The following is a 13,970-nucleotide window of genomic DNA, read 5'->3' as shown; positions in this document are numbered from 1 at the left end:
CCTATATAGTGCTGACTATTTCTAAAAATTTGTTCATGCGCTCAAGAACCTCGGTGTTAGTAACTTTATCGACCCAATTTATCTTTAAAATACGCAGATCCAGATCAAGGTTAAGATCATTGCCACACAGGATTTTAGTAGTTTCATAAAACTTGCTCTCGATTTGGCTAATATTGCTAGGATTCCATTTATCGATTATTACGTTTACAGTTACGTTGATTGTTCTACTTGATCTATTTATACATTAGTAACCATGATTTCTCCTTGTCGTACATTCTATTGTTTAGGTATGACCATATATTCAGACTTCTTTGTATTAAGCTTTAATCCGTAATTCTGGCAGACTATAACGAGATGGTCTATGAGCCCCTAAAGTTTTTGAAACGACTAGATATTAATATAGTATCATCAGTGTAGTGTATATTGTTGATATGTTTTCTATTACCAAGACACCTTCATGAGCATTCTTAAAACTTCGAAGAATATATCTCCAGAATATAAATTTGAAAGCAATGAAGATAGAATACACCCTTGTCTTATTTCAACCCCAATTCATTTCGGAAATTAAATTGAGTATTTTTGATCTCCTTTCAAGTTTTTCATACACTTTGTTATAGATTATTCTTAAATTTTTTTTTAAAACTTGGCTCATGAGGCTTATAATTATAAAGTCATTGCATTTTGTTGCCTTATGCTTATTCTGAATAACTACATAAGTGGACTTCAACTAATCTTGTGGAATAATGCCAATTTCCTAAACATTAACAAGATTTTTGAAACTTCTATACCATCTTCACCGAGCAGCTTAAGCAATCCACGTTCCAAGTCAGAGAACATCGCTTCCCTGTGTGCCACCAATTCAAATATCATAGGGCCTTGATAACTGAAGATAATGACGTGACAACGGAGATCAAGGCAAGAGTTGCTGCGGGTAACAGATCCTTCTAGGCAGTCCAGAGAATGCTCAAGTTTAGAGGGCTCTCACGTAGGTGAAAGCTCACAATTTACAAGACAATAATCCGTAGTCACATACAGATGCGAGAGATAGACTATGATAACAAAAAATGAGCGGATTTTGAACTGCTGGGAACTTAAGATCCTACGAAAGATTTTTGCCCTATTTACGAGAACGGTACGTGAAGGATCCGGAGGAATGCTGAACTGAGACAGATGTATGGCGTTCATCTAGGGATCGCGTCGGAAGTGGCTGGGACACGGAGAGAGGATGCCTTCTGATCGATACCCACGCAGAGTTATTTAATGGAGTTCCCGAAGGACGGCGACTGAGAGGAAGACCGCTCCTTGGCTGGTTGGAGGACATTGAGGCGGACCTGATCCAGCTAGAAGTTCAACGTTGGAGGCACCATGCTCAGGACAGAAAGGATTGGAAGTCGATTGTTGAGAAGGCGCTGGTTCTCAAAGGACCGTGGCGCTGGTTCTCAAAGGACCGTGGCGCCGGTTGAAGAAGAAGAAAGAAAAACAAACTTGAGCTTCTTATGTAAGAATCGTAATTGTTTCCAAACCGATCTATTACTGCACACTCTTGTATATACCATGCTGCCCTGGCTTCCCTGGATTTTTTCTTATTATTCTCCTGTATTCTATCTTATTGCCCTCCACTTTCTTGCCAATTTTATCAGATAAGGGTATGGGCAACATGCTAGTAAAAGATTATCAACCATTTTCAAATATTTGCATTGCGCAAATAACAATGATTTGAATTCCGCTGACAAATTTTCTAAATTGCGCCCTCTTATGGATAAATTGAATCAAAAGTTTATTTTACACTTTGTGCCTGAACGTGATTTGATTCGGAATATGAAATATGGAGTATTAATACAAAGAGCGGTTACCTTGTAAACTTTCTCTGCATATCAAGGAGTCGACCCCTACATTGATGTTAATTTGTCGCCAGTCCACATCTCCTTTTATTTCTATGTAGGAAGAAAGTATATAAAAAAAACTCCGTCGTTCTGTATTTTTTGACAATTTGTTTACCGGATTTAATCTTCTGTATTATTTAAAGCAAATTGGATATTCACATTCAGCCACCAGTACAATAAGGGAAAACAGAATTCCAAAAAGTTGCCCTTTAGCATCAAAAGCTATTATGACGAAAATGCCAAGAGCTACATATGACTCAGCTCTTGAGAAAGACAATGGCGTAAAAAAAGAATTGTGCACATAGAAAGGCCACATCTTATTGCAAGGTATAATACTTCAATGGGCGGTACCGATTTCGGATATCGGATAGCATTATGTGGCAAGAAATGGTGGTTCTGTTTAGTCACCTGGTTTGAAGATGCTACTATCCAGAATAACCGGTTTTTATCCAAAAAACAAGAAACCATCTAACACAGCTTCAATGTAGAAGAGAAATTGTAAAAACCTATTTAGAGAGAGCTCGAAATCCCTCAAAGCCTGGAGGCCGTCCACGTATAAGTAATTCTAGCAGGTCTTTTTGTAGAATATCAGATTAATAATACTGGGCATTTCAAATGAAAAGAAGCAGCGTTGTGCTGGAAAAGATTGCAATTCAATAATGCTTACTATGTGCATTAAATGCAATGTAGGTCTCTGCAAAAATTGTAATATTCATTTTCATTCCCAATTTTAAACTTTCTGTGTTGCTATGTTATAAGTAAATAATAGTTCTCTAAAAGTGAATATTATACTACATTAGACAGATATCAAATATTGTGATTAAGCTAAAGACTAGCGTTGCCCTATGGCAACATAAAGAAACTAAGGATATGTATGTTTTATTTTGTTATATTTATGTTATTTTTGGTTTATATTGAACAAAACTGCAAAAAGTCATTAATTACTTAAAAACAAAAAAGTCCGTCCTTTAAGTAAATTCAACGCCCACAGCAACCTTTCAGATTACTTTGGAAGCGCTCTGTTCACACGATTATGATTATAGGATCAAATACTCGAATCATGCACCATATTTATAAATAAAAATAACAGGTTAATGCCTATTATTAAAACAACTATTGCAGTTTGACAAAATTTTATTATACACAATACAAAACTAGAAAGAATTATCTTATATACATTTTAATAATAAATACTAAAAGCCCAGTTATAAAAAAATTATTGTAAGGAGACTATTTGCTAAAAAAAGACTCGTGCCACATCCAAATAATACAAAATAAATGCCTTCATCAGTTTTAATTTTCATTAGCCTATGCTTTTTCATTTTTCCTCCGCCTTTCTCATTCGTTGAAATGTATATTATATAATATCCATGTCTTTTGTTATTTGAGTGAAAATTTTATCTCCTAAATAAGAAATGACCATATGTAGATTAGATATATATTTTCTAGATATTTGGTATACAAATACAAAAATTATAATATAATGTTTTATGTAGAACTATTACATGATATGAGTTGTGATTATTTTCTACTGCATAGAAGCATCTCTTTTTATCTTAATGTGAACTGAAAATCCGATTTCATTTCACTTTTGCTCATACTACAGAAAAAGGTAATCAATTCGGGAAAATTGGGCTTTTATGAATTATTTGGTGAAAAATAACCTAATACATTTTACTGGTATGTATTAATAGGTAGTAAATAGTTAAATGATTTCTTCTTGATATGTATATGGAAGATAACAAATGCAAATGTGGGCATGGTTTTCCACGAATAGTGAATGTTCAATTTCCTTTACCATTATTTCAATAAATATTATTTCGCTGTTTTCAAAAATAAGTCGACGTAAAATAATTGGCGCAGTTGGTAGGGATGTCCGACAAATAATAAAAAATTTTCTTCTCGGTTAATTTCAATCAATAACAGTCAGCAATAGTGAATTTTTCTATTACTCCATATTTTCTCTAATTGTGTAGTATACGGTAAATATCAGAAGTATCAAAATATTTACAAGACAAAAGCACCAGTGATTTTGAAGACTGACAATAAATATGAGCTCAACACCACATGAATTTTTATAAACATTGACAAATATCATGAAAATATATATATATATTTGCAGATGACTACTTATTATAAAGTGGTAGATGAGAGACGAAACTTACAAAATGCACAATCCAGCACTAATGTTGTGAGAAGACCATTATTTATCATAAAACTTCCAAATAACACATTGTGTTGAAATAGTTTTTCACATAGGTATATTTGAGCAATCAAAAACCTACGTATTTTCTAATTATCAATGACTAAAGTGTTATTCTCATAGTAATCACAAATCCATTTCTCAGCATCTAAGTGCAGGATTCTATATCAATAAATTATGAGTAGATCAGAAATTATCTTGTGACTTTTGATTCCTTGTTTTGTATACAATTTGCATTTGTGATTATTGGTAACAAATGACTAGTAGTTGTTCATATATAACAAATTTAAACATAAATAATTATTAATAAAATACAAATTTCTACAATTACAAAAACATAATGAATCAGTTGCCGCAAGGTATGAATGATCGATAAAATTATGAATAATATATACCTAAAATTACAAAAAATTCACAAGTCATAAAAATAATTGATGCGGATATATAAGAAAAAAAGGAACTTAATCCTCCTTGTCACATTTATCCAACAATCATTGATTTCAAAAAAAAGATAAGTATGTACAATGTGAGTTGATATGACTATTAGAGCAAAACTCCAATACAGATACAAAAACGTCTATTATAAAGCATACACCATTCTAATTTCCCCCCAGTCATTAAATATAATTAAATATGTAATAAGTAATTTGAACTGATGTTAATATGAAAAAACTCTTTAATTAAGAATAATATGTCACCTCTACATAATTTTTCACATCTATTTACACCTCAAGACAAGGTATATTCGTGAAGAAAGTTCCGTTTCAGTCTCCACGGCAACACAGCTGGGCGGCAATCGCTCTATCTTTAGCATGTATGCATTGGAATAATCGGGTTGATTAGAAATACCGACAGTGGAATTCGTTTTCTAAATGCGAGAATCATTGAATCAAGTGAAATTCATAGACAAACTATGGGGTGTACGACCACACATGAGTAGAAGTACAAATTTACCACTAGGAAGTTGAAACTTCAGCTTATCCCACAATGATCCTCACGTTAATTCCGTTGAACACGTGTGTGTGTGACAATATAGGTTGTATACTCTTCAACTGTAAGTATTCATTAAGACTAGCCGAAATATGGGACCATACAAATTAGAAACCTGATTTTAAATTAACCTCAATAATGTGAAGCAGTAAGGTAGTAGGAGACAATATACATTATTAAAGAGTGTAGCAATTCATTTATATGATTCATAAATAACTTTGTTGGGTTTTTTATATAGGGTCACGGGGCAAACGGTGGCTCACGCACGAAATTCACACGACTAGCGCTGCGGCTTTTCCCAGCACATACATCCCCCCGCATGTAATCCCCTCTCGATCAGTTCTCGCGTTACTACTCTCACATGTTGACGTACTACATCTGCTTTTGTTGTGATGTCACGAAAATATTTTAAAAAAGTAAGTTGGTACTTTGTTTATAATTGATTAGTTACATCAATTATTCAGACCATTTTATTTCCTAACTCTAATCATGTTTTCTTCGCTGGAAATAACACAAATTGTTGCCTCAGCCTCAGTGAGTCACGATCCACTGTATAATTGTCAAAGAGATGTCATTAATACATTTGTAATTATTAATTTATCAAAGAATGGGCAGAAGCAAAAAGGTAAGAAAAATAGGAATTTATTCAGAAGAGTAAATGAAGAAGGCGATAATGCGATAAAGGCCGGCTCAAATATCAAAAAAATATTCCATTCTTTTCTCTTCATTACAAAGGTATAGCAGGAAGTAAAATATAACCGTCAGACGCCCAACTATTCCATTAGAAAAATATTACGGCTGAACATGAGGATAAAAAATGCGCTTTAATGTTTAATGGTCCCGCAAACTGTAGTTTGGTAAGGGCATCAACATTCATAAAAGAAAGTCAAAATATTTTTTTTGTTAATATTTAAAATGTCTTCAATCGCAGTCTAGCATTTGCAGATGGTACTCTCATTTATGATGTGAATGAAACTGCTACTGGTACTGTAAAAAAAATCGAGAGTATTAGCTCCAAAGAGGCGAAGGAATACATGTATGTATACATGCACAAGTGACCAGCGGTGAAAAAAGTACCTTCGTTACTACATGTAACCTTAAAAGTGCAGGTGGTGTTACACTGTCTACTGCATTAGTCTTCCCACGTGCGAAAATAAATCCTCGTATGAAAATTGAAACATCACCATGTTTTCTTATTCTCGCTTCTCCATCAGGGTGGATGAATTGTTTCTTATTATTAAATAAATAATTTCTATTTTAGTATCTGAAATACCTAGACCCATTGTTAACCATAGGGTGCTCCATTGTTCAGCCACCAATTTTTAAAAAATCTCATTCACTTCGCTCTCTATTATTAGTATCAAATGCATTAAGATTATTCTTTCAGAGAAATAATCATTTAATCGAGATACTAAATTTGAGGTCAATCAGATTCATCATTTTTGAGTGATGAGGAATAAAAAAAGTGACCCATCGTTTACCCGATAACCTTACACTATATTTTTAATAAGGTTCATAAATATGCTAAAAAACATATTCATTTAAAAATATTCAAAAATAATTATTTCTACCATTAGGTTTGAAAAAAAAGAGTTTTATGAATAGTAGAATTATGTGTTAATTTTTCGAGTAAGTTGTAGGAGTATTTGCAGAAATACAGTAGAATAACTTTTGTAAACACAATACCATTTACTGAGAAATGGATTCCAAAATGAAAAAAATCATTGGTATTAAAATAAAACTAACCTTATATGTAATAATATCATTACCAACTTTTTTACTAAAATAAAATAGGCTGCACTGTAAGTTACAGAAATTATGTATTCATAGGAAATCTGATTGTAATAGTTAAAATAAGAATCAATGCAATACATTAGAAGATCAACATTAAACGATAATAAACAATGTAGTGGTACACTTATTGAAAGAGAACAATGTGAAAGGAAACTGTATGTGTTAGTAGGAACGTCATTAGCTCTCACTAGATGTCACTAGAAAGAAGTTTAATTAAAGACATCGAGAAAAATGGGAACAGTTATAAGTGAGAAACAAATAGATTGTGTATAAAATATTTGGAAATATCAATATTTTAAATATGGAAAACTTATTATTTCCACAGAATAGTGTCATTGTCAAAATCCTAATAGAATTAATTTTTTAACCACGTTTAACACTTAGTATGAGGTATGATCAAAAGATATTCAATCTATTTAGTTTTTGGTGCCATATCCTGAATAATAAAACTATGAATAGTTCTGCAAGTAGAATAATTGCCTATGTTAATTTATCAGCTTATAAAAATATTTGCATATCAAGAAAGCAAGCTTCAGTTATGTAAATATACATATACCTACTTCTTAAATTAAAGTAGTTTTCACTTTAGAATACAATAATTATACACATTGTACATACTAAAAAATCTGTTGTCAAAATATCACGAAATATTTTATTTAGAATGAGGAGACTAGATTTAATAATTTCAAGGGCGGATTTAAGTGACTATTTTAATATTATTAAAACAAGAGAAGAAAATGCAGTGAATATACTACAAATTATTCTTAATTATTTTTATCAGAAAAACTTTCAATTTCCGTTTTTTGATTGGTGAAATGTTTAATCTACAATACTTGTTATTATAAGTTGCAGGGTATCTCAAAATTAACGTAACATTTGAATTTGTCGCCTTATTTTACATAAATTATTGACAACCCAGAACAAGGACAACTCACATTTTAGGATTAGTACAAACGAAGCATGAGACGATACGACATGTTTTCATTATTGTGAAAATCTCAAACATAATGAAAATTTGGCGGCTTTACTTCAAAACTTTTAGAAAAAATTATGATCAGAACAATATTGCCACGAACGTGTCTCCACCCTGGACCGGTCCTGTCTAGTAGTGAAATTCTAACAATCGGCAAAAGAGAACGGAGCCTTTGACATACATTTTATAAGCCGCGGAATCCGTTTGATGTTTGTTTTTATTATAGCAGGCGGTTTATTTAGAATGATTTTTTTAAATAATTTTAATAATTTTTAATAATTAGTTTATAATGAATAGTCGTAGTGAACAGAACGAAATACAAAGTAATCGAAGAATTTAAATAAATTATTAAGTTAATAAAGTGATAGTGCTAAGTGAATTATTATGAATTAGTGTATTGTATAATGTTTAAATAAATTGAGAATGTAAGATGCAATGTCTATTAATTCACCTCACGAATATAAATCGTATAAAGTAGAAAAACATAACAGTATTTCTGTTTATTTTGGTAAAAAATATGCAAATTCAATGGCACTTACACTGTTTTGACCAATTTTATAATTTTAAGTACTTTTTAAACAATCTTTCTTTCATAATTAAAAACTTTTTAATATTAATATATAATAATAATTTAATAAATTAAATTCGATGAAAATTAAAACGTTTATTGTCTCTCCTGTAAAATCAATAATCTGAGACTTGCAATGGTTGGACACCATAAAAATATCATATAAACTATAAAATGATTCAATTATTGCATGAAACATTTCCTGGTAGTATACTCTCAGAGTTTGATAATCAGAATTAGCCCTTTAGATGGCGTGATTCAAGACCATTAGATTTTATGGAATTATCTTGATCCAAATGTCTATATCACCAAACTCACACAACCAAGCATTAGAGGAGAAAATATCAACATTTCATCAATGAAATTTATCCACAAAAGTGTCATGGAAACTTTAGACAAAAGAGTTGTATGTCAGCAAAGCCCCAGATGCAATTTATCTGGTGTGTTATGAGAATCTAAAAACTAAACATAGCGATATTCATTGAATTCGAATCTTGCGTTGATTTTGGAATACCCATTTATTTCCATTTTCCAGGCATCTTGAAATCGCATCTAATAAGTCGAAAACTTATATGGTTTATCATAGAATGCCCTTGTTTTCATAATCAATTGCATTAAAAAATTATTTTCAACACATAGTTATCATTTTTGATAATTTTTAAAATATTCTAAAATAATCAAAGGTAATTAGAAGTTATATTTATCCTAAGTAATAGATTAATAAATATTTTTTAACGTTTTCTGTCTATCGACAACCATGCAATTTATTTTCTCCCCTTAATAATTTATTGAAAAATTCAGTTCAAATTCAATTTATTTGTTTCACCTTATTTTCTATTATATTATTTATTTGTATTAGTGAAATTGGTATAAAATCATCTATCTAAAAGTATGAAATGAAAAATCATATGTAAGAAAAATATCATGAAGCGATCGAAAATTACCATTTTTACTTCTAACAATCATTTACTTTAACCTTGATCATTCACCTTTTTATAGAAATATACAGGATGTCTGTAAATATAATTTTTTCTTTCATTCACAAACTAAATAATATAATGAAAAAACACAATCACAATAATGTCTTACAGCTACGTACATTAAAAATGTGTATGCTGAAAAATGATAAACTTTATTATTTTTATATTGAATTGAAGCTTCATTCAGTTCATTAAGTCACCATTTATTTTCATTATACATTGAATTGATTGTAAAATATTGTATTATTAACACTAAAATCACAACCTTGGTTAGTTATTATAAACATCACAAATTATTGTCTTACATCGTAACTAAGTTAGTATTTTGAAACTGAATGCACTGTACTACCAGGTCACCAATAATCACTTATCATGAATATGAACCAGCAACCTATGGAAAGCAGAGAGAATGGTTGTAAGATTTGGTAAAGTGGTAGTGAATCATGTGTCCAGTTTACATTATAAAAATTAATTTTGAAAATATGGTTGCGAGATTTAAATGTTTTTCTCTTTAATGAAATTTTCCTTCTTTTAAATATGATTCCTGTGATTTTCACTAACATAAAAATAAATCTGCGTTTTGTTGTGTTTTAATCTCGCACGTTTTAAAGACAAACCAGGTTTAAATGTAATTTTTCTATGTTTTAAACTATCATACTATTTAACAGAAACCAGAGACACTCTTGCAATATCTAGGACAAAGGTATCGTCGTTCGAACACAAAAAACTTTGCATAACTAGTGCATAATTTTAATTTTTCACTCTCCTGTTTTTGTTCAACAACAATTTGTCTTTAAAGGTGTGATATATTATTATTTCAACTAGTAATTATTTTCAAAAGAGGTTAAACAATGTTTTAACATATGGTTTATCTATGAGATTTTCAATTAATTGGTTATGTTATTTAATTGGCAGTAAGTACTAGAAAAGATAATCTCAATTAAATGAATAGAATAATAACAAAAATCCTGTCAACATTCATAAATAAATAAAAAATAGCTAGAATTGTAATTAATTTTTTTTTGTAATATGTATCATATTTCTTTAATTCCGCCCTTGACTGGCTAAGAAGGAAAACTGACGAATAAAAGTAACATGTAAACTGTTGTTATGCAATTTAAATATAATTTGTAAAATTATTTAAACAGACTTAGTTTGTTTAATCAGCCTGCAATCTTCTAGAAAATTCTTCTTGCTGCCTCTCTTTCCACTCTTTCTTCGCTTTTACCCTCTTCAGTTGACCATCCCTTAAAAACATATTTATTAATACCAAATCAACTTTCAACTTTAGAGTAAACAAACTGATTAATGTCAAAATGACCTTGTGTGACATTTTCTTGGAAATCGTAGCTTTTGAAAGGAGAAGAAAGGTTATTATAATTGCTTGAAATACATTAAGAGGAAAGGAAATCAAAATAGTATATAAGTCTTTCCAATGTCACTATTAGAGATAATTGCCAAACATAAACCAGTATTCCAATTGTTTTTATGCATATAATTAATATTGTACTTTTTCAGGATGAATAGTTTTTTTAAATTCCATGAATTTTTCTTTATTTAACAGTATCTTTCTGCCTTTTACCTATATGCGAGATTGAAATGTTTCAACGAACCAAGCTATGTAACTTCTCTCAGTTCAATAACAGTATATAAACTATTATATAAACAATTGCGGAAAAATAAATAGACATTCATCGGGAATTTTTGTATTTTGAATGAATAATTAGATAATGGGGTAACAGAAGTTCAGACTGGAAACAAACATTATTTTGTTTTTGATAATCTACCTAAATAAAACTTGGTACGGCACCAATGATACACCCGGTAAAGGACTAGAACTAGTTTGAATAGTACTATATTGTTTCCTTTTAATAGAAGAAAGCCCACTTCGCATTTTACAATTTTTTTAATTAATTTATATGCTATGAACCCCAAAAATATAATAGAATATTTTCGATATAAACTGGTAATTCTCAAAACGGGTTATCAGTATCATATTTTGAAAAAGACTGAAATAGGTCGAAACATCAATTTTTATCTTAACCAAAAGATCAAAGCCGCAAGCATTCCAACAAACATGAGTCTGGAGAATTGTTTAATAAAGTAAGATATGTCTCCAAAGATTCAAAACTACGCACCCAAGTAATAAAAAATGAATAGGGTGAAATTATAAACAACGACAATGGTATAGCGGAAGTTTGAAAGTATATTGTTAAAAACTTTACGAAGGTAATTTAGAACAACTGACAGAAGAAATAACTACCCCTCAAGAGCCTGATATACTAAGATCAGAAGTTGAAAATGCCTTAAAACTTCTCTGAAACAAAAAATTACCAGGTGCGGATCAAATGACGGAAGAGGTCTTAAAGTCTCTGGACAAGGAGAGAATAGAAGTATTTGACAAAATCTATAACCTTATATGGAAAACAAGACAATGGCCTGAAGATTGGGGAGAGTCGCTGTTTATTCAAGTATTCAACAAAGGTTCGCCCTTGCTGTGCAGCAACTACAGAACCGTTTCTCTTATCTCTCACACTAGTATGCATATCTTACATAACCGCCTCAAATCATTTCTTTTGTCACTGCTTTTAGAGGAGTAAGCAGATTTTGTACCAGGAAAAGGAACTATGGAACAAATATTAAATGTCAGGCAACTTATTGAAAAAGCTAGAAAATTTTATATTTCCCTGTATCTTTGTTTTGTAGATTATCCAAAAGCGTTTGATAAAGTTAACTAGAGCTATCTTTGGATCATAATGAAGGAAATGGAAACTCCAAAATACGAAAGTCAGAATCAACGGGGTTTACTCGGGGACCTTCAGAACGGCCGCAGGAGTCAGACTGCGTTTATAGCGAATACGTCATGAGAGAGGTTCTAAATGAGTGGCAAGATGGAATGTCGGTTGGTGGAAAAAGGATCAATAACCTGCACTAAGCCAACGACACACTGATCATAGCGTCAACCATACTAGCAATAACAGAAATTATGAGCAGTCTGTCAGTTATTAGCGGAAAATATGGCTTAAAAATAAATAAATCCAAAAAGTAAATAATGATAGTTAATATACAACAATTCTCCATAAACATCAGAAATTGCATGCTACAAAGTGGTAAACAATTAATGCTGCAACAGTTGAAATTTTGTTCTCGATTTAGAATTTTTCCATTTTTTTCTTATGCCGCTCACTGTATAAATATATCGAAAACCAGAAAAATTTACACTTGATTTAAAGTTGATTTTTAACAACCACCGTTTTCTGTTGATAGACTACTTCTGTTTATAGATTACTCTTGCGAGTATCATGGACAGAACCAACGTATCCATATTACAAGAAATTGGTCTACGTACAAGACTGCTAACCAAAATAAACCGTATGTATCTGCAGTGTCGGGAAATATAGCTAGAAGATCAGGGGAAATAGAAGGCAAACGCCCAAGAGGCAGATCTCCAACTTGATGGGTAGACCAAACAAAACCCTTATCAAATATGAGACTGCATTATGCCGAAAATATTGCACAGGATAGGCAAGCATGGAAACAGTTGCTGAATCAAATATAAATGGTGTCACTTCATCCTTTGGAGGATAATGGAATGGTTAATATAAACTTTATATGAGGTAGTTTGGTTAACTTACCACATTAAATCTACTAATCCTCCTTGTTTTGCAATTACACTTTTCACCCTATTTGCAAAGTTTATAGCCGATTCATCTTCTCGTTGATACATAGGAGGCAGATACCAAACATCACATACTATGGCCCAGCTGGTCATCATCATATATAAGTACTGTACCATTGAGTACCTGTTAAATAATAACAATTTAGAGTTCATAGTACGTTTCCGATTTTCCAATAACTTTTATACAAATTAAGTCACAGGGAACTTTATATAGTCTTACCATAAGTAGAACCAGCCCCTATCATGTGGCTACGAAAATGTGTCTACTACTTTACTATAATTAATTTGTGAAAATGAACATAAATTTTAAGTAGCATAACACGTTGGCGTTGCGGGTTAGTGCTGAAAACTTTAATGAGTTACTTTCACTTATACAGAGCTCGATTCAGTGCCAAGACACTCTGATGAGAGATGCATTAACAGCAAATAAATAAAATTAGAAGTAACAGTATTGTTCTTAGCAACAGAAATGAATTATCTCAGAAACATTCCCGCTCTCTATAAAATTATACGAATTTTAATATATCCTCTTTGTAGAATTTTTTCGGTAATTTGTGGCAGAATATTTATCTACAAATATATAAAAAAAATTCCCACCAAGTTTGAGCTCTTAATATTAATTTTAAGTACTTACAATTTGAATATAGTTTTAACATTTAACACAATTGATAAATGCAATTTTTTACAGATTTTAAAGTTTCTTCAACATACCCTTCAGATATAAAATTATTGCGGAGAACATCCTCAACATGTTGACATTTTTCCGTATTATTTTTGACATATAGCTCTTATCAAATGGTAAACAGATTCTTACGTTTCAAATGAAAAGCCGTGAAATGGATTAACCGCATAAAAATATTAGGGTAAATCATTTCCGAAAAAAATGTTCATCTTTATATA

General features: G+C 31.1%; 1 protein-coding gene across 4 annotated transcripts in view; it reads right to left on the bottom strand.

The window, feature by feature from the left end:
* Positions 1–2,999: 2,999 nt before the first annotated feature.
* Positions 3,000–13,970, bottom strand: part of LOC130452380 (glycerol-3-phosphate acyltransferase 4) — an 89,205-nt gene continuing 78,234 nt past the window's right edge. For 2 of the 4 annotated variants that reach the window (XM_056791625.1, XM_056791623.1), the window contains exons 7-9: positions 13,027–13,194; positions 10,542–10,638; positions 3,000–9,782 (exon numbers count right to left, since the gene is read on the bottom strand). In XM_056791625.1, the coding sequence (XP_056647603.1) occupies positions 10,551–10,638; positions 13,027–13,194 (256 nt within the window). In that variant the 3' untranslated portion in view covers positions 3,000–9,782; positions 10,542–10,550. Of the gene's footprint in view, positions 10,639–13,026; positions 13,195–13,970 lie in introns of all 4 variants that reach the window. The other 2 variants (XM_056791624.1, XM_056791622.1) reach the window with 1 other exon arrangement.

Source organism: Diorhabda sublineata, chromosome 1 (assembly GCF_026230105.1).
Source record: "Diorhabda sublineata isolate icDioSubl1.1 chromosome 1, icDioSubl1.1, whole genome shotgun sequence".
Lineage (NCBI taxonomy): Eukaryota > Metazoa > Arthropoda > Insecta > Coleoptera > Chrysomelidae > Diorhabda > Diorhabda sublineata.
The sequence above is the reverse complement of the archived record's forward strand: the minus strand, read 5'-3'. Positions and strand labels throughout refer to the sequence as shown.